Genomic DNA, 26,298 nt, shown 5'->3' with positions numbered 1-26,298 from the left:
ATCCCCTTTGTGACTTGGTTACAGATCAGCTTATATCTATCATAGGCTTCCATGTCACCCATTAATTTATATGTATCCCATGCATTTTCCTTCTCTGCCATGATTAAACCGGGGTTTGAGCCCGTCACCACCAAATACGGAGGATGCGGAAAGGTCAGGGAATGACCACCGCATATCCCAGAGCAATATGGCCTTAGTTTCTTATGCTCCTAAAAACCAAATAACAAACATTCTCTGCCATATGTCTCATTAGTTCATCTGACATCCATTTAGGCCTAAACCCTGAACAATATTTCTTAGTTGGTATGTAAAGCCTAGTAGCTTCCAAGATAAGTTCTTTGAATGCTTCCCATTTTGAATTTGCTGTTGGTAACATCATCAGTTGGTCCCACTGTATAGAATTTAAATATTGTTTCAGACTATCGTAGTCGTCTTTATGAAAGCAAAAAACCCTTCCCTTTAACCCTGATGGTAGTTACCTCTTTCAGTAAATTCCACTACAGCACACTGTGATCACTGCCACCTAGTGGTTCCTGTATCTGTAGATTCTTAATGCATGAAGAATCACCACTGATAATCAGATCAAGAGTATTACTCCCTCTAGTTGCCTCCCGAACATGCTGATTAGAAAACAATCATCCAATAAATCCACAAAAGCCTTGCTAGTGTGTGAGTGACCAACCCACAAATTCCAGTCAATATCTGGGAAATTAAAATCCCCCATTATAAGACACTCTGATTTACTGGCCCACTCTATTTCCCTGTACAGTTTCTTATTACACTCATCAGATTCATTAGGCCTATCATCATCATCAGCCATTTTCAATCCACTGCAGGATGAAGGCCTCTCCAGCAAGTTTCCAGTTCCTTTTGTTTTGAGCACTGGCCATCCATTTACTACCCACAAACTCATGAATTTTATCTATCCATCTCCTCCTTTGTCTTCCAGGTTTTCTTCTAGCTCCTCTTGAATACCATATTTTAGTTCTTTTGTTTTGATAAGAATGTCCTTTACTTGAGTTTGCTGCCTAATCCATGTGTTTCTCCTCTTATCTAACAGTCTGATTCCCAATATAATTCTTTCCATTCTTCGCTGTGTAGTTCTCAGCTTCTCTTCCATTCTTTTGGTGAGTGCCCAAGTTTCACTTCCATAAGTCATGGTGGGAAGTATACATTGGTTCATTATTTTACGTTTCAGACAAACTGGGATATTGCTCTTCAGTATGTGACTATATTTCCTGAATGCTATCCATCCAAAATTTATTCTTCTCTTGACTTCCAGCCATTTATCATTATTACAGCTAATAACTTGACCCAGATAAGTATATGACTCCACCTTTTCAATTACTGCTCCTTATCATTATTTCACTTTCTGTGGCATATTTGTTCATCATTATTTTTGTTTTAGCCATATTCATCTTTAGTCCAAAATACTTAATCAGTTATGCACAGTTAGTAAGATTTTCCTCTAATTCTTTGGGATCGTGGCTTATGACCACAATGTCATCTGCAAATCGTAAATGGTTTGATTCCTTTCTGCGACCAGTCTAATCTTCTGAAAGCTTCCTCAAGGGCAGCAGTAAACAGCTTCGGAGATATTGTGTCTCTTTGTCTAACTCCTTTCTCAATTTTAAATTAACTACTGTCTTTGTCTAGTCTAATAAAGGAGGTAGCACTCTCATATATTTTCTTCAAAATCATAATATATGGGGTATCTATGCCTTGTCTTTCCAATGCCCAAAACATTGCCTTATGCTGTATGGAGTCAAATGCCTTTTCATAATCCACAAATGCCAGGCATAATAGTGTTTTATATTCATTTGCTTTCTCCATTAGCTGTGATATTACGTGAAGGTGATCCATAGTTGAGAATCCTGTCCTAATGCCAGCTTGCTCTTTTGGTTGATTCTCATCAAGTATTCTTTCTAATCTGTTAGTAATGACCCTTGTGAACAACTTGTAGATGTGGGATAACAAGCTAATTGGTCTATAATTTCCAATTTCTGATTTATCTCCTTTCTTATGCAGCAAAACTATGATTGCATTATTCCACTGCTTAGGCATCACACCTTTTCTAATGCACTTTGTGAAGAGCCTTGCCAGTTTCTGTGTCATATCTCTTCCTTCCAATTTTAACAACTCTACAGTTACTTCATCTTCCCCCGGGGCTTTCTGATTCTTCATTTTCTTCAATGCATGTTCTACCTCATCAGGAAGAATATCGGGTATGTCGTATGAGTTGCTACTTTGCAATCCATCTTCCCCACTGCTGGCATTATTCCCCTGCTCCTTGTATAATTCTCTATAGTAGTCTTCTGCTATTTGAATTATGCCTATTCTGCTGTTTATAAGTACACCATCGCTATTCTTCAGTTTCATTTGTCTTTCTGTATTACTGCTCATGGCTGCTGATTTAAATTCTTTGTTTTTCCTTAATGCTTGTTATACTTTTCTTGTGTTAAATCTTCTTATGTCCTCTCTGAGTCTCTTTCTAATGGCTTTGCATAAATCAGTATACTCAATTTTCTCCCTGTCAGTGTTTTTCTTGCTTTTCATTTGTTGTCTTCGGTTCATCATGACAAGTGTTTCTTGACTAATTTTTTCTTGTTTGGATTTCCTTTTCCCTATAGATTTCTTGGGCTTTATCACTTTCAGAAAGTTGTAATATTCCTCGTCGATATCTTGGTCCTCAGCAGTCTGCAGAAGCTCAAACTTGTTCTAAGTTCCAGTACATACTGCTTTTTCTCCTCTTCTGTTATCTCAAAGACCTTTGTATTATTTACTCGAGTCAGTTTTTTCCTTTCCTTTCCTACATCTATATCAAGTGTACATCTTACCATTCTGTGATCACTTCTACCATTTACCTTATTCAGGACGGTAACATCATTCACAATATATCTTCGGTTAGTGAGGATGAAGTCGATTTCATTAGTAGTTAATCCATTTGGACTCTTCCATGTCCACTTTCTGTTCACCCTTTTCTTGAAAAAAAGTGCTCATTACTGACAGTCCTTGAGATTCTGCAAATTCCACAAGTCTTTCACCTCTTTCATTTCTTTCACCAATTCCAAAATTTCCTATAATTCCCCTTTCTGCGCTGTTTTGTCTTTTTCAAACCCTAGCATTGAAGTCCCCCATAATAATAGTGTAGTGGGTTTTCTGCTTATCTAGAAGACTCTCAATTTCGGTGTACATTTCTTTAACCACTTCATCATCGTGGCTCGATGTTGGTGCATAAATCATTATAATCTTTAGCTTGTACCTCTTAGAAATCTTGAGTATTAGTCTTGACACCCTTGGTGATGTACTTTTGAATTCCAAAATGTTGTTTTTAAAATCTTTATGGACCAGAAACACAACTCCACCTTCACTCCTTTCACTGTTTCCATTGGTATACAGCAGATTTCCACTTGATAAACTTATAAGTGATTCATTTCTTCTTCTTGTTTCAGCCAAACCGATGATATTCCAATTCACATTTTCTAATTCCTTTTCCAGCTCTAATATCCTGTCTTCACCGATAAGTGATCTTATGTTATAACAGGCCAAGTTCAGTTCCGTGCATGGCAGCCTGATCGTACCCAGAGATTCTTAGCACCCTCTGCTTCCACTCTGATCCTCTCGCTGCTGTAAGAGGGAGAGTGAAAGCTGCTGGGGATTGAGGGCCATTTCTTTTGTCGTGCTGTCATATGCTGGAGGGTTTGGTCTTTTCCTCTTCACTCTGACCAGATGTCTTGAAGAGAACCACTCTACACGTTCGTTGCCACCTAAGTGACGTAACAGGGCTTACCATCTAGAAGGTGTGCATGAGTGGATTTTAGGGAGGCAGGCCAACCGGACTTCTCCTAAATCTTCTGTAATAGAGAGATATTGGATCCATCAGTGTTTTAGGCTGAGTGTCTGATAACACACAGGATACCTGTTCCCCCTCTAAGCCCTATTAGGCCTATAGCACACTCCTACTCTCAATTTTGATCTTCCAATGCTTATGTCATACCAAACTGACTCGACACTGCACTATCCAGCGATGTCGACTGGCTTCACTTGCTTGGATTTTATGTGTTTCTTAACTAATAGCATAACCCCTCCTCCCTTCCTATCCTGTCTATCCTTTCTGTACACATTGTACTCCCCAAATTCCAGTTCTGCATTCCTTATATCTGTGTGACACCACATCTCTGATATCCCAACAATATCTGCCTGTGATGTTTTGAGCAATACCTCAAATTCATCAACATGTCCAGTTAAATGTTCCCATTGATTGTCGTTTCAATAAAAAAAGAAAGGGAATAAATTTTCTGTTTGAATTGGCACAAAACACATTTATTTTGGAAAAGTCCTGTTCTTGCTAGATGATGGTGAAGATTTATAGTACCCCACATCTGAAGCTTGTGGCACTTGACTTTACTGCTGAAGTGAAAAACGACTTCATCCCTAAAAATAACAACCCATACCATTTCATATTGTAGAAAGTCAGAGCAAAACTCATTTTGCTTACTTTTGTCATTCAGTTTTAATGCCTACACTAACTGCAACTTGTTAGCTTTGAAAAAAAAAAACTTCTGCAGAATATCCCCAACTATTGTTTGAGGCATGTCAACTGCAACTTGTTAGCTTTGAAAAAAAAACACTTCTGCAGAATATCCCCAACTATTGTTTGAGGCATGTCAACTCACAACTACATCCGTGGTATTTCAGCAAAGTGTGCAAAAGGGTTTTACTGAAAAATTTTTGTTGCACATTATGCTGTTTCATCAGTATTGCATGGGTGACCTGGCCTCTGCCGCTTTCTTATACAGTCTTTGCTTTCAAACTGCTTGCACAAGTTGTAAATTGACTTACTTGTGGTAGGTCCTTTGTGCAAAAGTCAAATTGCATTCTAGTCACTGAATTTGTCATTACAAACTGGATAACACACAAATGTTTTTTTCCAGGGTGATGCTATTGTAATAACATAACTGTTATCCCTGGAAAATATGACAGAAATTAAATTTCTGGGGGGGATTTAAAAAAAAAAAAATTCAGAATGTACCTATCATTTATTGTTTCAGAATTTACTGTCATGTGCATGAATAGTTTCATGACCATCTGAAAGTGTTTACTTCTTTTTTGAATTGCCCTATATTTATTTTAAAAAGATTCAACAAAAAAACAAAAATTAAAGAAACAGTGGATGTTATGCAGTTTTAAAATTGTATGATTAATAAAAACAACAGGAGGGATACTGATCGCATATGTGTTAATCTTCTCTACAACAGAACTGTAACAAGCTAAGTGGGTTTGTGGGAAGGGGATTAAAATCATCAATTAATGCTTAATGGATAAACTTGCATGACATCAATTCAATCTGATCTTTTTTGTGTATCTTTCTTTTATTTATTGTATCATATGCTCAAACAACCAGAGAGATTTTGGAATGTGATACTTAAATTTTTTTATATCATAGAATATGTGTCATTAGTTGATAAGTATTTTTACTTAGGTGTTTTTGTTGATGCAGTGTGATTAATTAATTGCAATTAATTTTGTACATACTGTAAGAGGTAACCAGTATTTCAGTATAAAGGTTATTTAATTATTCTTATTCATTTTATTTTATTATATTATTTATATTATATTTACTTACTATTTATATTTTATTTATATATATTTTTTTCATTTTATTGAATTAGTCCTTTTACTAAGTATAGGGTATTGTAAGAACATGTAACTGAGTTTCTTAGTTCTTATTTTAATATTCATAAGCTGCTTGCTGTTCACAGATTTCAGTTCTGTTATCAGAAGAAGAGTAATAATGCCTATTCTGACAGTAATCTAAATTTCAGTAAAATTAATCCTATATTATCTGTGATATGCTTGTTTTCTATGATTTTTTTGACATTTATAAAGCAGAATTTTTTCTTTCATTAACACTTAGCTCATGAAGTGCATACAGAAATACAAACATTTTGTCTGAAATAGCATTGCATTTTATATTTTCAGAAATGGCTTTCTTTCTTTTTTTTACCTTGCAGTAAAGCTTTTCTTATATAATGTACAAGTTAGAGCATTTGCATCATTTCTGTACATAGCCAACTACATAAGTAGTTATAAATTGGCATCATTAAGTATATCTCATATTGTGAATACCTTCACAAGTTGCCATGATATTGCACTACCTCAACTAAGTAACGCTTCACCATAGGAGAAGACTAGTGTTACTTATTCTCAGCAGATACCATCACCCATACGGCACTGTTTCAGAGCTTATTGTATATGTGTGAGATAATAACTCTACTATCCACTTGTCCCTATTAGACTTAGAAAAGCAAAAAAAAGTAGAGGGAAAGTAATAGTGGGAGAGAAAGAAGAAACAAAACGGTGTAGAAGAATGAAAGGGACTAACTCCTTCACCTCACACCACTCGAAAACTCAGACTCCTTGAATATGAATAGGCAACGATTCCCCAGTGGGGGGGAGGCGCCTCTGTAGCCAGGTGGGCAGGAGCAGCAGTGCATAGCACACGCTTCTTGATTAGACCGGGGTTCGAGCCCGCGCCCACCAAATATGGAGGATGCGGAAAGGTCAGGGAATGACCACCGCATATCCCCAGAGCAATATGGCCTTAGTTGCTAATGCTCCTAAAAACCAAATAACAACAACATTCCCCAGTGGGGAAGACTACTGTTACTTTACTACAGCATGAAGCACCTCTGTATGACATTGTTTCAGAGCCTATTGGCTCCTCCTCATCAGCGGGTGTACAGGTACCCTGGTGTTGCAGTGATGACAGCCCAGTTGCGAAGTATAAATCCACAATAGGAGAGATGCCTGATGGTGTGGGGTAATTTCGATTATGATATAGTTTAGGGCTAAAGCCGCAGGTTACGTAAATAGTTTAACTAATTTACAAGTTAGTACATTTGCATCATTTCTGTATATAGCCAACTACATAATTAGTTATAAATTGGCATCATTAAGTATATCTCATATTGTGAATACCTTCACAACTAGTTGTTATTATATTGCACTACCTCGAATAAGTAACGCTTCACCGTAGGAGAAGACTATTGTTACTTATTCTCAGCAGATACCATCACCCATATGGCACCGTTTTGGAGCTTATTGGCTCCTCATCAGTGGGTGGACAGGTACCCTGGTGTTACTTATTCGAGGTAGTGTAATATCATGGCAACTCGTGAAGGTATTCACAATATGAGATATATTTAATGATGCCAATTTATAGCTACTTGTGTAGTTGGCTATGTACAGAAATGATGCAAATGCACTAACTTGTACATTAGTTAAACTATTTATGTAACCCGAGGCTTTAGCCCTAAACTATACTGCTTTTCTTATAATGATTGCATCTCAACCATCAGTCTTCTATTGGAAGAAATATTCCTCTGGATGTGTCAAAAAATTTACTAAATATAAATTTTATTCATTCATCTTAAATTTTCAGATGATGATTCATCTGAAAATTTAAGATTCCAACATCAGGGAGGTTTAAATTTGGCTAATGCCATAGGAAGTGCACCATCCCAACTGTCAGATATGAAGGAGGATTAAATTTATTGCACAACAGCAGTATGTTGGTGTTCCTTAGATCCTGTCATCAACCTGAATGGGCAAATTACTTTCAGTGATTACCTTGATATTCTGAGTAACCAGGTTCATCCCACGATGTACACATTATTTCCCACAAAGGATGCCATGTTTCAAGATGATAATGATCCAGCACACACACAGCCAGATTGTGTCCAACCTTAGTTTGAGGAGCATAAAACAGGCTAAACATTTCCCATGGGCTGCACAATCACCAGATTTAAAAGTTATTGAGCTGCTTTGGAGAGGAGAGTGAGATCATATTTGGAGAGGAGAGTGAGATCAAATTTCCTCCACCTTCACTCAAAGAGCTTGAAAAGTTCCTCTATGCAGAATGATCCACTATTCCTCTTAATACAGTTCAAGATTTATTTGAATCTATTCTACGTAGAATGCAAGTTATTTTAAAAGCAAAGGGTGTTCCAACACCATATTAGTGTATATCTGTAACTCTTATCACAGGTATTTCCATTATTTGTCCACTCCCTATATTATTCACATATAGACAGATTTCTAAAATGATATGGCCCTGTAAACTATTATTTTTGAAATATCATGCAAAAAATATATGATTTGAATGACTAAAAACATTCAAATCATATATAGTCCTCTAAAAGTCACTCTTGATTGTTTTTAATTTTTATTTAATGTTTTAAAATTTTATTTAATTAAATTGATATTAATAATTTTATTTTAATAAAATCAATTTACTTTATTTAATTTATTTTAATAAAATCAATTTACTTTATATAATTTTTTTAATTTAAAAACAAATTTACATAATTTTGTGGAGCAGATATAATTTTAAATATGCATAACTTAATCATATTAATCATACATAGCATTGGGACTATTTTCAAGACTTTAGTTAACTTGCAAATTTATTATTTTAACCTGTTAGTGGTCATGCCCCAAATTGCAACAGAAATAGTCAACAGGTTATTGGCAATAATGTTTTAATTTTTTTCCTGACAATAACATTTTGTATGCAACATCATGTGAGTCAGAAAAAAATTTTGTAGGCATTCGTTTTGGCAGGAGCCCCATATGTGAAAAAATTTTTTGGGATGTATTCCCAGGTCAAAAATGACAGTACAGTCAGTCCTCGTATAACATGTATTTACACTACACAAATTCGATCATACACGATTTATAAATAGGGGAACGATATCATATATAACACGAACTAAATTCGCTTATGCACGATTTGCCTTTGTGTTTACAAGAAATGGCAGTTGGACGTGGAATCACCCCCCCCCCCAACTGAATGCAACACAATAGGAATGAAGAGAAGATTCTAAAATTGTATTTATGTTTTTTATATCAGTGAAGGGGAAACACATTTCACCATAATAACTTAAAAACCAACACAATTCCAGCTATCAGTATAATCGCAAATGCAATTAGATCGAGTTTATAACAGATTCCACTAGAAAGAACGCGACTGGAAATTGTTTTTATTGTTTTATGGTAGTAACCCCCAGAAATTTGCTTTAGTAAAATGTGAGCCAGTGAGGTGTTAATAGTGTGTCTCTGCCTTTACGGTGTTGTTTATTCAGTTGCTACACGTGCCCAGCTTTGTCTATGTGTATCAAGTGTGCCTCCTCATTTTGTAATTGGGCTTTATTCTTAATTGGGCTTTATTCCCTAAAAATGAGTAAAATACTTAAAAGGTGTGAAAAGGAAGCGTCGTGATGAAGACACTACTGATTCAGAGAGAAAAAGAAAAGCAATATCGATAAATAGAGGCGGACTGGGTCAAAAATTCTTACCCGGGAAAATTTGTAGTGGCCTCATATGAAAGACTATGTGATATTGCACGTGCTACAGGCCTAAATGAGGTAATGCCGAGAATTACAAAGAATGCAGAGAAAATAAAAACAACTTTCATAGCAGGAACAACTCAAAGTGTAATTAAAATCCATTAGATTAAGACACAAAGAATTGAAAGAGATGGAACGGCTGTCATCTGTTTGGATAGAAAATCAAACAAAAATCAATTTTTTCTTACAATGGAAGCAAAAGCATTAGCAATATTTTATTACGCAATAAAATATTTATCATATTTTATTACAATAATTTATTGTTTTTGGTAATGTTTTGGTTACAAATGTGTGTTCAATCTTGGGTGGTCGGCACCTAACCCTATTTTTTCCATAGGGCCTGTTGTTTATATTGCACGATTTTGCATTGCACGAGGGTTTCTAGGAACACAACTATCGTGCTATACGAGGACTGACTGTATTAAAATTAATTAGAATTTGATGCTTGTTAATCATACCAACATGCATTATATTCTGAATGCTTATGGAGCTGTGGCTGTTGGAATTTTAAAAAATGGCTATGAAGTTTTGAGGATAAAAATTATAATTAAAATAAATAAGAATAAACAGACATATACCCAGCATGAATAAAAAAATTTAATACATATCTGATTATTCTTACTTTTTTGTTTTCATTTTATTATTTTTATTTTCTACCATTCAAAACCCAGAGCCATTTCTTAAAATTCAAATAGCCATAGCTCAATTCAGAATCAGACATCTTTTTATATGATGTTTTCTTATTTTGAACCCTAGAATACATCTTGAATTTTTTTCATTTACTTTTTAAATACTGTATACATTATAAATGTATATATGAGAGTAACATGTTCCTGGAAAGCCTGGCATGAATCAAAATATTTTTTCATTGAAGTAATTGGTATAAACAGAGGAGGCATTCTGTGAGATACTGTTTGCCCATAATTTGACCTACTACCAGTTTATTTTTGCAATCCCTGTCTGACATAACAGTAAGGAAACAAATGTCAAAATGTTGCAAGCCCAAGGACCTCTAATTTGCTTTTATTTGAATGAGGTACATCAGTGAAATTTCAGTATGGACCATTCTACTCCTAGCTTCTTCTACTACTACTACCACCACTGTCTGCACCAGTGTTTATCTGGTTTATAGTGTAGTAAAGCCATCAAATTCTGTAATTAAATTGTTATCATTTAGGATTTATTATTTTCAGTCCACAAGCTTTATGTTTCTGATTGTTTCTAACTGCTGGCCTCATCCTTTCATAATTCAGGCAGCACTTGAATGATGCCACCATGGGTCACATTGTTTAATTTTGGCAGTTGTATAAATCATAATTTGGTAAGTGCTCAATCTACAACCATGAAATATTCTGCCACACCCAGTTTTTTTGGAAATTTGTAATTTCACTGCTAAAGAGATTTCTTACTACGATATTTTTCACTAGTATACATGTCACTATTTTCTTGCCATTTTCTACACATAGTTTCAGGATTTTAAGCAATTTGGATATAATTTGTATATTGGCTATCACAATGAGTAACAAACAACCTGGCAGAGAATTGGTACACGCTTATTCCACAATGGTGACACAACAAGCCGAGGTAATCATCTCACTACACAGATAAAAACTATTCTGGCACATACCTCAATTTTCATAATGTAATTGGGGGGTGGGGGAGACTTGCAACTCATAGAAAACTGTTATAAAATATTGGTGCCATTGCAGTGAAATAATGTTAATCAAAATATCATAAATAGAGGGGACTACCTGCATGTGTATATGAATATACAAGGTTTTAAAAGTATCTGCAAAAAAAATTCTGGGAATATAATAAACATTTTACAATGTGTGTTTCTCCTTATTCTTATATGTGTTTTTATTATTTTTTTACCATTCAGAACATACTGTTTTTTAAAAATACATACAGTATCATTCATAATCAGACACAGAAAAATATTATTATTTTTTTTTTTTTGTGGGACGGGGGCCCTAGAATACATCCTAGAATTTTATTTACATACTTTGAAAATATATGTTACCCATATAGTTGTATAGATTTTTTTAAAAGCGAAAAGATCAGAAATATGTGCTCTGGAAAACAAAGCTGGCATGAATTTCAAGGCATTTAAGCTGCCCTCAGAATCCTAGATATTTGTCAAATTTTTTTCTTTCTAAATATTTAATATAGCATTGAAAAGGTTTATCCAGCACACATTTTTTAAAATGTATTCTTTGGTTTAGGTACGCATTCTGTGTTCAGCTGATGCATTACCAAAAAAACTGTTTGTAGCTGTTGAAGATACTGTTGCTTTGGAAGACGAGAACAGGAAGCTGATGGATGACCTTGGAATTACACATGATAGTGTATGTATGTCGCTTAAAATATTTAGAATATCCTAATATCAGATTTATTTAGATGTATAGAATTAATAGTAATATTATGGGAGTAATATTAAAGGGTCAAAGAATCCAGCACAAAATTTCAAGATTTCAAAATTAGGAAAAAAAAAAAAGAATTTTTGTTTCTTTTTAACTAATATTCAAAATAAAATGCAAATAAATTACAGAGGAAATTATTATAGAGAATAAAGAAAGAAAGAAAGAAAGAAAGAGATTGTCAATATATTAGTTTTGTAGTTCTATTCTACTGCAAAACTAAAGTAACCACAATCTGTGGGGATGGGAGAGATAAGATAAAGTCAGTAGACGGGGGTTTTTCAGGGCTTGCATAGCTGGAACCTTTTGGGTAACAGTAGGGACAGTTTGTGCCCAGTATTCACCTCAATTTTGACATTTTAGGATAGAATCACTGCTGTATGTACAATGTGTATTCCTTTATGGTTCATGTTTTCTTTTTTGTGTCAAGGAGTAAAAATATAATTTCAATGGTATTATATTCATCACATTTCTATACGTTGTTATAAACTAGAATCTTAATCTTTGTTTTTATGGTTAATTTTTGATCCCACTATCATTTTTCCCACCCTCTCCTACTTCACTGATTAAAATTTTATATTCGCAGAATAGACTGGTCCTCTCTTCTCCAAATATGAAAAAGTTATCTAGACACAAGGTTTCATCTCAAAACAATTTGTAAGGAAGAAGACTGCAAAAAAACAAAAGACTGCTAAAAAGGAGAAAGGAGATAAATCAGAAATTGGAAATTATAGACCAATTAGCTTGTTATCCCACATCTAAAAGTTGTTCACAAGGGTGAACTAACAGATTAGAAAGAATACTTGATGAGAATCAACCAAAAGAGCAAGCTGGCTTTAGGACAGGATTCTCAACTATGGATCACCTTCATGTAATATCCCAGCTAATGGAGAAAGTAAATGAATATAAAACACCATTAGGCCTCGAGTTTGTGGATTATGAAAAGGCATTTGACTCCATACAGCATAAGACAATGTTTTTGGCACTGGAAAGACAAGGCATAGATACCCCATATATTATGATTTTGAAGAAAATATATGAGAATGCTATCTCCTTTATTAGACTAGACAAAGACGTAGCAAATTTAAAATTGAGAAAGGAATTTACAAGGAGGCACAATATTTCCAAAGTTGTTTACTGCTGCCCTTGAGGAAGCTTTCAGAAGATTAGTGGTCACAGAAAGGAGTCAATGTGAATGGAGATTACCTAAACCATTTACGATTTGCAGATGACATTGTGATCATAAGCCATGATCCCAAAGAATTAGAGGAAAATGTTAATCAGTTATGCAGAGTTAGTAAGGATTTCGGACTAAAGATGAATATGGCTAAAACAAAAGTAATGATGAACAAGTATGCCACAGAAAGGGATATAATGATTGAAGGAGAATTAATTGAAAAAGTGGAGCCATATCCATATCTGGGACAAGTCATTAGCTGTAATAATGATAAATGGCCGGAAGTCAAGAGAAGAATAAATTTTGGGTGGATAGCATTCAGAAAAAAAAGTCACGTACTGAGGAGCAATATCCCAATTTGTATCAAATGTAAAATAATGAACCAATGTATACTCCCCACCATGACTTATGGAAATGAAACTTGAGCACTCACCAAAAGAATGAAAGAGAAACTGAAAACTACACAGCAAAGAATGGAATGAATTATATTAGGAATCAAATTGTTAGATAAGAAACACATGGATTAGGCAGCAAACTCAAGTAAAGGACATTCTTATCAAAACTAAAGAACTAAAATGGTCTTTGGCAGGAAACATAGCTCGAAGACATGATGACAGATGGACTAAGAAAATAACAGAAAATAACCTGGAAGACAACAGTGGAGATCGACAGATGAAATTCATGAGTTCGTGGGTAGTAAATGGTTGTCCATTGCACAAAACAGAAGGAACTTGAAAGTTGTTACAGAGGCCGTCATCCTGCAGTGGATTTAAAATGGCTGATGATGGTGGTGGTGATTCATCCACTTGGCCTTCTCTGCTTACAACAAAATTTATTGGTATTGTTACTTCAAGAGGACCCAAGAGAAACAGAGTGATAGATTATCCAAAAAATATAAAAATGGAAAAGAAATTAAAAGAGTTTTCTCTATAACATCAGACAAGTTTTTGGTGCTTAATTGTAGGTACCTATTTGGTTTAACTGTGAATGAGATGATGATTGGATTCACACCTCTCAAACTAAAATTCTCTGATCATATCGAATGCTTTGTAAAGTGGAAAGAAGAATCTCTAAGAGACTTCGGTCTTCAAGTATGATAAATAGATTGTTACAGCTCCAATTACAAGTGGAAAGAGAACACTGAGTTAACATTCTTAAAGTAATAATTTTTTCAGTTGTTTAGATGGTGGAATTTCACAGAAATTTATAAATGTTTTAAAAAGCTATTGGATTATTTGCTGACTTCGATGATTCAGAAAATAATGAAGGAACACTTCAGAAGACCAAAAACAAGTTTCATTATCTCAAAAAAATTCAAAATGAAATTACATTTTCAAGTGAAAATGCAGTAAAAGAATGTGTAATTGAAAAACATAGGAATTTTGGAACCTGTGAAGTCCATGCATTTCTGCTTCTAATATAAGTATGGCAGCATTTCACTACAGTAGCTAAGAAGTTTTAAAATGAAAATAGTTACTAAATGTGGTGACCCTCTCTGCATCTCTACCACACAGTGTTTACCTTGGGAAAAAAAAAAAAAAAAAATTAAATAGAACAGGGTTATTATAACAAATTAAAATTTAAATATTAAAAATAATAACCAGAAGTATGCAGAGTAAAACTGAAGAAACTCATGAGTGTAAAAGGCTAAGTGAGTTGTAAAGAGTTTTTGGTCAGAGTAACATAGCTTCCAACTCTTTTTGCATTTCTCTTTTTTTTCTCAGCCCTCTCTTTTGTAATTCTTTCTATATTTGCAGAGTAGATTGCAATTTTCTGCATAGAAAGACATGCAGAAAAGAGGTCTAGTATTTCATAGTGATGATGGTGTCATATGTGCCAAATTTTTAGTCTTTTGTCATAGAAACATAATCATCCCCTGAGTTGTTCTGATCATGCAAACACATTGCTCAGAAATATGTTTCATGATAGTGAAATAAAAAAAATACACTTGTGGAAGAATAAAAACACTGGCATTATTAGTGAAATTGCACAGATAGGGAAAGAAGATGTAATGATGGCTCTTAAAATGAGTTATTTTTGATTTTCCAAGCTTTTCCCTATTGTGGTGACCTTTTGTAATAAAAAAAAAACAAAAAAACAAATTGCCAAATTTTCTTTTTTTAAAAACAGCTTATTGGGCATCTTCTTCTGAACAATCTGAATATTGGGCATCTTCTTCTGAACAATCTGAAAGCATGCAGTTCCTTTTAAAAACTGTGTAGCACTTAGCTTTGACAATGGACCTTGCTATGGTAGGCATAAAAACTGGAATAGCAATAGTATTAACCTGGCAGCTTGAGGGTCACCTAACGGGCGATCCTTAAAAATAACATTCCTGCATTATCCATTAATCAATGTTTAAAAATATGAAAAATTTTCTTGATTCCTAAATATGGTCAAACTTTTACTGCAATAGTTTCTGAAATTACTTTTAGCAGTTTAAGCTATGCATGAAAACGAGCTGCATGACCTCCTATGAAAGTGGATGAATATTTGGTGAAATTTTTAACTGTCTGGGAAGAAGTGCTAAAAAAAAAGATAGGTTTTGAGGCTTGTGTGGCTGTCTTTCGTTAAATGTGTAACTAAAACTGGGTAGAACATCGCAACTTTTCACAAGTCCATTTAAGGAAGAATTTAGAAGTGGTGAGAAAGGATATGTGTGCACTCTTACAAGGTTACCAAATGAAAAATACAACACACAGTAACTAGTGAGTAATGCTGACTCATATTCAGTTCATGATCAAAGTTTTGAAAGAAAACAAATTGATGAACTCAAGAAAAAAGAATGTCTAAATCACAAATTTTTGATAAAAGTAATCCTAATCAAACTGATAATTCTAGGCATGTTCCTCTCTTCTGGCTTGAATAAAGCAATTTACTTGTAGCTTTTAAATGTTATACTAATTTTTGAAAATCCAAATATGTTCATGTAAATCTTTTTGTAAAATAATAAGAGAAGTTTACCTCAATATAGCACGTAGAACATTTCCATAACGTAGAACAATTGCAAAACGATTTTTCGTTTTACAATTTTTTCTTTAAATTCTTTTAATTAATTTTCTTATTTTTAATTGTATTAAATTGAGTTTTATTGTGTTAAATTGATTTTTAATTATTTTTTAAATTATTTGTTACTCTAATGTAAGTTTTTCAGTTTTTTTGTTTTAATTTCTGGAGAGTATCATACGGAAGTGTTCTACTTCTATGTACTATATTGAGGTAAACTTCTCTTATTATTTTACAAATATTCATATCAATGTAGAACGTATTGAGCATTACAGCTCAATATGAATATGAATTATTGAGCATTACAGCTCTGGTTCATACTATCTAGTTCATGTAAATCATACTTCAGTAAAGCATTCTTCACATCCATGTACTTAGGTCATTACTTCTAGATATGTTGAAGCATGTTTTGTGAAAATTTATACCAGCAGTTTTAAAATATTCCACTTCAATTTTGGAAGTTAATTAACATATGAGGTGTAGCTATTAAACAATGAGACTGTGTATGCAACCACTGCACACCAAGTGCCACCTATGAAACAAAACCATCCCAGTTGACCATGAACCCATTTCTGGTTATCTGCCAAATCACATTCCAGCCCATTCATTTGCTTTGCAGTGAGACAGGTTTTCATTACCTTATGGTTTTTCAATTTGCCAGAAAAATGACAGACAAAAGAATTGAACAATAAATCAACTTTAAATTTTTAACAAAACTAAAGGAAACACCAACAAAGTTTGGAGTTGTTACACCAAGTTTATGGGGAAAATACTATGTCAAGAGCTTGCATGTTTCAATAGCATAAAAGATTTTTAGAAGGAAGAGAGAATATGAAAAATAATGAACAGCCAGGCCTTCCAGTATCCATGAAACCTGATGAAAATGTGGACTAGGTAAGGACACTGATTAGAAGTGATAACTGTTTAAAAATTAGAATGGTTGCATCAGAACTCAATATAGACAAAGAAACAGTTAGGCAAATTTTAACTGAAAATTTAGATATGAGAAAAGTGTGTATCAAGCTGGGGCCAAAAATTTTGAATGAAGATCAAAGAATGAGAATACTCCAAGTTTGATCCAGACTTTGAGTGCGGTAATTTTTTTTTTTTTGAAAAACCCCAAACACAAGAGGTATTAGAACCTATTGTACTTAGTACCATGTTTGGGTTGGAGGTTGAGAAGACAAAAGAAGATATTTGTTGACATTAGACTTAAACTTCTGTAGACTGTAATTTTCAGGAAATATGTATGAAAGAAGGTTGCTCCAGAAAACAGCAATTGAATGAATAAACGAGGAAGAAGAAAAGTTGGTTCTGTGAGTTTGAAGTTGGACATTAAATGGCTGTTGGTGGCATGTGTTCGGACTGTTTTGAAAGAGAGAGCAGGAATTATAGAAGCCAGAAGCTAGAATTCAGAAGAACAGTGCCCATGGAAGTATCTGTAGAAAAGGCATGCAGCAGAAACAGTGCATCTATGAGACAGAGAGTGGAGAGACTCTGTTAGAGAGGAGTCATTAATTAACCTAACTGCCCTGTTCTGAATGGAATCTAGAAGCCTGAGAGAGGTTTTTGGGGCACACTGCCCCAGATGTGGGAACAATATTCCATGGTGGGACGGATTTGCAATTTGTACAGAGTGAGCAGCTGTTTGGAAGAAAAGTAACACCGAGAGCGAAACAGAAAACCAAGTTTTTTAGATGCAGAGGAAGCAATATTTATAATGTGCTTGTGCCAAGAAAGATTAGAAGTCAGGGTAATCCCCAAAAAAGATATATCATTTTGCCTAGAAATCAGAGTGTCACCAAAGATAAGCATAGGAGCAGAAGAATCCTTTTTGCAAGATATAAAACAAGACTGAGTTTTAGAAGGATTGAAATTAACTAAGTTGTCTTTGCCCCACTGGAGAATTACTGGAGATAAGAATTTAAGGAATTGGTAGTGGATATTCGAGAAATTGAAGCTGACTGAGCCGAGCAAGGTTTTTGAAAATGGAAAGTAGAATGCAATGTGCTATCATCGGCAAAACGATGGATAGGATTTCCAGTCAATGGAAGAAGGTCATTAAGATACAAGAGGAAAAGAGTGGGGGAAAGAACTGAACCGTGGGGGACACCAGCATTAGTGGAGAAGTTAGAAGACAGAGAGCCATCTACCATCACACTCAGTGAGCGATCAGAGAGAAAACTGGATAACCAATTACAAAAAACAGTTGGCAAAACCATAAGATGGAAGCTTGTTTAGAAGACCTTTATGCCAAACATGATCAAAAGCCTTTGAGATGTCAAGAGCAACTGCTTGTGTTTCACCAAACTTTTCCTTTAAATTTGTCCGTAAATGGGTAACATAAGCCAGAATATCACCAGTGGATCGACACTGACGGAATCCATACTGGCGATTGTTTATCAGACGGAAGGTTTCTAGGTAGTTTAAAAGTTGGCAGTTAATTGATTTCTTTAGAAAGAGTAGAAGTAATTTCGATGGGACAATAATTGGATGGGAGGGATTTGTCACCCTTTTTTAGGAATTGGCTGGCTAGAGCAAATTTCCAAGTAGAAGGAAAAACACCTTTTAAATAAGAAAATGAAAAAAGGCGGCAAAGAACAGGAGTAAGTTCAGGAGCACAGGTTTTGAGAACAAGTGGAGAAATACCATCAGGACCTGGAGATTTCTTAGCATCGAGATTCATCAAAATCCTTCCGACATACTTTTGACAGAAGACCACAGGAGGCATTGAATGGAGCATGCTAGGAATGTTGGGAGGTGTTTTACCAAGATCATTAATACATGAGTTGTAAGAAAAATGGGATGCTAGCAGGTCAGCTTTATCCTTGGCTGAAGTGACAACAGAACCATCTGGTTTTGACAGAGGTTGGAGCAGAGATTAGCAAAAGTTGCGGCCAATAGGTTTGGCAAGAGACCAGAATGCTCGGCTACCGGTAGGGCAAGAAGCAAATTTTCTACTCTTAGCCTATTCAAATCTAGTTTGGACTAATTAATGACTGCTTTACAATTGTTGCACACTTTGGTGTAGGCAGAAAATGAAACTGAAGTATTGGAAAAAGCCAATTATGATGTGCAACATTCTTCTCTTGAACAGCCTTAGCACATTTATTGGAAAACCAAGGTTTAGATAAAGGACGAGATTTTAAAGTGGAGTGTGGAATAAAGGATTCCATTACTACAAGAATATATAAGGTATAAGTATGTTCGTGTCAAACGGCGCCTGGGATTTCTCCCATCTCCGCGTATGTTCGCTGTATCGAGGACAGTACACTCAAGCCAGAGACTTGAAAGTGTGTGGGTCATGTCTGTGCAGTGTGATCTGTTGTGCCCATTGTTTGTCCGGCTTATTGGCCGCCTGGCCCCTGGTGGGGCCCGACGTTGCCTATACCTTGCCACGTGGAGGCTAGCCGGGTGTCCAGCATCATGACGAGTTGCTCCGGCAGGTCCTGCCACCTAGTTTCCTGGGATTTCAGTGGCTAGGACCTAAAAAATAAATAAATTAATAAAAAAAAAATAATAATAATAAATAAAAAAATAATAATAATAATAAAAAAATAAAAAATTTAAAAAAATAATAATGATAAAAGTAAAAAAAATATATATATATCAATAATAATTTCACTGACACGATCTGAGCAAACGTTGACATCAGAAGTTTTGAAACAGTAATCCGACCAAGGAAAAGAAATCTCGCAGGTCATCCCATTTTGCATTCTTATAATGCCAAACAATACGAGGTTGGGAATAGCTATGAGATAAAGGCTCCACTGGAGAAGAGACAATCACCAAGTTGTGATCTGAGGTACCTAAAGGACCACTCACTTCGACCGTGTACTTAGAAGGGTTGTTTGTGAGAAAAAGATCAAGTGTGTTGGCTGTATGGTTAGGATTGTCTGGTATTCTTGTAGGTAAATGAACAATCTGTGCGTGGTCATTAGAAATTGAAAAAGCCTCAGCATCTCGACCAGCTGTGTCGATGTGACTAGAAAACAGAAGCCAGCTGGAGTTGTGAACATTAAAATCACCAAGGAAAATTACCTCACTGTTAGGAAAGTTGGACTGGAGAAAGTCAAGTTGCAAAGAGAGGAAGTCAAAGAGCTCCAAGTGATTAGTGGAGTTGGGAGAACGGTAGAGACAACAGATGAATTTGGCACAATGAGGTAGAGAGATTTTAAGCCAGAGAAGATCGAAGAGAGGAGATTCCAAATTACCAATTCTCTGACAGGAAATATCGGAACGGACATATGCACAAGTACCACCTTTGAGGCGAAAGGAATCATACAGTGAATAAAATTCAGGCAACTGAGATGAGCAGTAGTTGAATCTACCAATAACTGAGATTCTGTGAGAAAAAGTACATGGGGTTTGGCAGACTGCAAGTGGAAATGGACATCGTTGAGATTAGAATTGAGACCACATATATTTGTGAAATGAACTAGGAAGTGTTTGGGAGGTTTAGTTCTTTTTGCAGATAAGCTTACTCTATTAGTTTGACAATTCATGGTGTATTCAATAGTAAGAAAAAGTGGGGGGGGGGGACATGCTATATGAAGTAATGAAATTTTTGGATATGGCGTACACATGGTAAGAATATACCCAGATCTTTGACATAACGTGGCCTCGACAATGCCCCCGTCCCGCATACACACTACTCTGACTCCCTCCAGTCACTGTCTGGCAGAGTAGAGGCAGCAAGATTATACACTACTGATCTGGAAGCCTCTAAAGAGTTACCAATAGGTTCAGTCCAGTGTACTAACTAACAGCCAGTGTATGAACACCATTTTAGAGCTGTACCCTCGAAATGTAAGGAAGATTGGGTCTCGCCATTATGTTCATCATAACCTCAAAAGTCATCAGTCATACTGCATGATGGAAGAGATGGGGAAGAGTTGACCAGAACTTAGCTCTGGAGACTGAACATGGGTTCCACCACTTCAAGCCTCCAATGAACAAAGTGGTGGTATTGCACTGGTTGATGAGAGTCATCTACCACCTAGTTTTGCATGGTAATACAGAGGGGCGGCATTCCTCCATGTGGGGTGGGTGCACACCTCAACCCCTGCTTACTTTGGTTCATACCTGGGTGGCCACCCACAGTGTGCTTGCGCATGGAGGTTATACCCAGGATTACTAACAGTCCCACCATCATGAAGGTGCAAGCAGAGGATTTGCTTGTCACAGACTGTCCGGACTTCGCCGAAATTGGGTCTACTTGACTTGAATGTCACTCGAATATCAGTTCCGTCAGCATTTTAGACTCCCAGATGCAAGTACAGCATGTCTGACATATTTGAGAGAATGTCTGTGATAACCTCAAGGACTAATTACTTTCAATGAAAGTTAGCTGTTTCTGTATGGCCCAGAAACTAAAAAACAGTCAATGCAATAGAAGACAAAAGAATCCCCCAGACCAAAAAATGCAAGAATGTCAAAATCAAAAATGAAAACTGTGCTTCTTGTCTTTTCGATATTAAAGGAATTATTGTGGCCAAATACATCCCACCAATCAGACTGTCAGTCAAACATACTACACTGAAGTTTTGACAAGGCTGTGTTTAAAAATTCGAAGGAAGAGACCTGAATTGTGGAAGGATAGTTGAATTCTCCATCAAGACAGCGTTCTCTGTTCGCAAATTTCTGGCCAAAAAACAAATCCATGTACTCACCAGACCTAGCCCCTTGTGACTTTTTTCTCTTCCCTAAACTGAAAAGTTTACTTAAGGAAACCCATTTTCTGTCCATTGGCAATATTCAGAAAAAAATAATTGTGAAGTATTAAAAGGACTTGCAGAAGGCTACTTCCAGAAATGTTTCCGTGCTTGGAAGAAATGTATGGAACAGTATGTGTAAGCCCAAGGCAATTATTTTGAAGGGGATAACTTATTAGTTACAAAATATTTTATTATATTTATTTTATTGCAACAGTCTCATTATTCAATTGTCACACCTTGTAGCAGACTTAACTAGAAGGATGATTCTGTCTTAGAATGTCTCAATTTATCCTTGGCATTTTAACAGTCCCTGATAGCAATACAGAGTATGATAAAATGTTCAGCCAAGTGATAAAACAAAAACTGAGTTCATATTTTTTTTCTGAAGAGGCTTTGGAAATGCTCTTGACAAGTCTTAATCATTGACGTTTCTTCTGCCAAGTAGTGGAGAGTCTAAAACAAGAGATGAGGAAGTACTTTATTGCTACATGTGACTACATGGCGCACAAGTTCTCATTGAAAAATGATGGTTTTCATAGCTGAGATAGCACAAATTTCAAAAAATTATGATATGCATTATATTCAAATTTGATATTTTTTATGCACAAGTTTTCAGCACTTCTCGGCCTCATTTAAGATTTAAAAAAAAAAAAAAATAGATGATGAAACATGATTTGCAGCATCAGTTCTGCCCATTTCAGTGTGAACACCTACCAGTGCTGTTATGAAAGAATAAAGAATTGATGTATGTTCTTGGTTTTAGAATTGACAAGTGCACAAGAAAGCTTGAAATATAACAAATTATAACAATTTATTCTTGGCATTTTAACAGAGTATAATAAAATAATCAGCCGGGTGAGAAAACAAAAACTGAGTTCATATCTTTTTTCTGATGAGGCTTTGAAAATGCTCTTGACAAGTCTAGACAGGACCATTGTTATGAACAAACCTTTGACTCAACATTTCTGGAGAGGGAAAAATCTGCAATAGTAGCTTTCTTGAAGCAGTTAGAATCAATTTATATCTATCAGAAAATCCAAATAGAAATCTGCACAGAAAAATCCTAGATAAGCTTTTTTTTTTTTTTTTCAATGCAGGAAGAATATTCAAGATTTGTAATATAAATATAATACTTCACTATGGCTAAGAATTTTGAGATGTGAAAATAAATGTGTGTTAACCCTCTCTTCTCACAAAAGCCAGGAAATGCATGCAGTTTAAAGCGTAATAAATTTGGATCCCTTGACCCTTGCTGCTTGTGCTACCAATCTTTATATGAGTGAAATTCATGTTTAATGTTTTCATAACAAATGAAACAATTGCCTGTGGTACCAGACTTATTTTATATCCTGATTATTATGAATTAAGAATTTCATTATTTAATTAAATTTTAAAGTAAAATATATGACATTAGTTAGTGCATTTGCATCATTACTACATAGTTGAATGTTCTAGACAAACTTTGTTGGTACATTGGCATCATTATTGTAACGTTAAATTTTAAAGTACAATATATTAAAATTTATAAAAGATTTTTTTGTTGTTAGGACAATGCAAAAGCTTCTATATTTAGTGGTGAAGAAGAGATATTTGCCTTTGATCGTACAGTATCACGATTAGCTGAGATGCAGACTGAAGAATATTGGCAACGGCGTTTTCTTTGATACTTGTTGAAAATAGGGAGCAAGTCATGTGACATAGGTTGTGTTAGTTTTAGATGTATTAAACAGTACATAGTAGAAAATGGACTTTAAATTTTTATATACTTAAATGCAGTTGTACTGTTTTTTATAATTTCAAAACTGAAAGAAAATTTTAATTTCGAGAAAATGAATATATTCACAACACTACAGATCACTCATCTTATCTAGTATCAAAATTACTGATATTGTACAAGTACATGGCATAAAGTATGTTGGACTGTCATGAGAGAGATGTATATAAATGTGAGTATATTTAAAAACTAACAGTGTAAGAGGGTGGATGCCAATGGCATTATCACAAATGTTTGTTAAAATGTATAAAAATATTGTAATATAAACAATATAGTAATATATAAAATAAATAAACATGCTTAACATTCATAAATAGCAAGTATACATCCTTTTACAAGCTCAACATCAGGTAAAAATTGGGCAGTACAGGTTTCTTAATTAACCTTTCACTGAGTGCAGGGAGGGGAGGATGCCCACACTGATAATAATAAAAAAATTTTATCTGTAGAGACTATGCAAAAAAATAAATTAATTAAAAGCTGTGTTCTTTGGTTTATTTCAGTGAACCATGCTCAAGTATTTGTTTATTGTAAATAACACACCATAGCAGAATGCATTTAGACAAAGTTGTGACTTTGTTAATCATGTTATGTGACATTCTCCTATCACTGTTTACCAATTAATCATTCAGAGAAATTCACACTATCTATTCTATTATAACAGAGAGAGAGAGAAAGTTGGAGATTTACATCTTTGTGAGGGAGTGATATATGAAGATTCGAAAAATGGGTGAATGATATAATTTAAAAACTTTTTTTTTCTTCTTTGAAAATAACTATTGCTAATATGAATGCTTACAGTATTGTTAACTGTTAAAAAGAAAAAGAAAAGCAAGAAATATTTAGGGGCAGTCAGTTATAAACATTATGAGAGCCATTATTTATGTTTTCTATAACTAACTGCCATTATGAATATAATACTTCTTTTTTATAGTACTCATAATATCGACTACAAAAAAAAAATTGCATTCTTATTTGCTTTAACAAAACAAAATTGGTTGTATAATAAGCACAAGTCACCAATGTTAATTCTCAGAGAAGTTTTAGTTATTAGGTATTGTGCCGACCGGGCTAGCTGGGTGGGTAAAGTGCCTGCCTGGCAACCCAAAGGTTGTGGGTTCAAATGCCACCTTGGGCTTGGATCAAAGTGCTGCAAAAATCTTGGGAGGTGCATTTTGGCCACAGAAGCCGATGCGCCAACAACTACAAAAAAAAAAAATATATTAGGTATTGTCATAATTAGTCCTAATTTTGTAAGCTGCTCTTTTTTTTTTTTTTTTTGTAATCTCTTGTTGTTTCCTTTAATGCAGCAGTGTGTTTTTGGTATTGTATGGTGAGGAAAGGCTTTCTTTTATGCTGACATTTTGTTTAGTAAGCACTTGTGAATTTGTGTTGCAATATATGTAATTAAAATATTTTTATAAAAAATTTGGTTTATTTCAGTGAACCATGATCTTATCAGGAAAAGATATTATCACATAAGCTAATTAAACATGTCTTCACTCAAATTGTGCCCTCCTCCAGAATGAGCACAGTGATCTTAATGCTCCTGCCAAGTTTGAAAGCACCTCTGGAACTCTTATTTTGGAATTGAGTTGTACCAATATGTTACATTGCTCTTTGTCTGGATCTCAAAGATAGAGTAATGGTGCATTCAGATTTCATAAGAAACACTTATCACAATGACATGACAGTGGCTGTACCCTTAAAAAAAATGCACCAGTGTCTGAATGAAAGACAAATAACTTTGTCTTTAAGCCAATAAAAGCACAGAAATGGTGGTAAAAGGTCAAGGCAGTGTTGATTGTTTATTTCAGTTTTCAAGGTATGGTGCATTCTGAGTTTGCCTCATGTGACAAAACTGCCATATTAATTTTTTGTAAAAAGGTTTTAGAGAGAAAGAGAGAGAAACTCTGTAAGAATGTCCACACAATGTCAGTTAGGATTCTAGTTTTTGCACCATGATAATGCATCTGCTCCTACAACCCTCCCACAATTTTTGAGTTTTTAACCTAGAAGAACATTCCAATAGTGCCTCACTCTCCCTATTCACAATGATTCCTGTGGCTCTTTCTGGGATCACATTTGTTGAGGAGGACAATATTTTGAGTTTTGATAATTTATATATATGATATATCTTTAAAATAAATTCTCACAGAACTTTTTGATCAGACCTTGTATTTAATTAATTATTAGGAATGGTATCTCTACCTAACAAATAATTATTATTGTTTGTTTTTCTGATTTTTTAATTTTTAAATAAATATATATATATATATCATATATTGTGTATATATATATATATATATATATATATATATATATATAATAAAATCATAGCACAAGTAAAATAATCTCATCTATCCTATATGGACATGATATTTGATTGATAGTGCATAAAACAGTCATAGATAGCAACACAAGCAATGTACACATGTGTCCTACAACTTGTTTTGAATATATGAAGATTGAATTTTAAATATAATGTGTATTGTTGAAATAATTGAAATATTGTTGAAATATTATTAGACTGTTAAGATCATATTTTTGATTGCAAGTCATACATGCACTACTAATAGTGAATGTACCATAGGTATGTACATTTTAAACATCCAATATATTTTCCAGTAATATATAGATGTAGTTATCACACAGATCAGCTGAGAATGTCATTATGTAAATTTTTGGTTGTCCCAGTGTGGTGTTAAAAAAAGCTAGTACTTATGTTCAGAATACTCACAATAACTGTATCATATATTGTGTTATTTGTTAGGCATGTGCAATCAAAAATGGA

At 34.6% G+C, this 26,298-nt stretch overlaps 1 protein-coding gene across 2 annotated transcripts in view; it reads left to right on the top strand.

Moving 5' to 3' along the window:
• LOC150091430 (AFG1-like ATPase) overlaps positions 1-23,707 on the top strand; it is a 185,816-nt gene extending 162,109 nt beyond the window's left edge. The window contains exons 12-13 of one of the 2 annotated variants that reach the window (XM_090383864.1): positions 11,636-11,758; positions 23,278-23,707. In XM_090383864.1, coding sequence (XP_090239990.1) covers positions 11,636-11,758; positions 23,278-23,394 — 240 coding nt within the window. In that variant the 3' untranslated portion in view covers positions 23,395-23,707. Of the gene's footprint in view, positions 1-11,635; positions 11,763-23,277 lie in introns of both variants that reach the window. The other variant, XM_090383871.1, reaches the window with a different exon arrangement.
• Positions 23,708-26,298: the final 2,591 nt, after the last annotated feature.

Source organism: Mastigoproctus giganteus, chromosome 1, assembly GCF_048544385.1.
Source record: "Mastigoproctus giganteus isolate SK-2022 chromosome 1, ASM4854438v1, whole genome shotgun sequence".
In the NCBI taxonomy this organism is placed as follows: domain Eukaryota; kingdom Metazoa; phylum Arthropoda; class Arachnida; order Uropygi; family Thelyphonidae; genus Mastigoproctus; species Mastigoproctus giganteus.
Note: the sequence above shows the minus strand (reverse complement) of the source record. Positions and strands in the feature narration are given on the sequence as shown.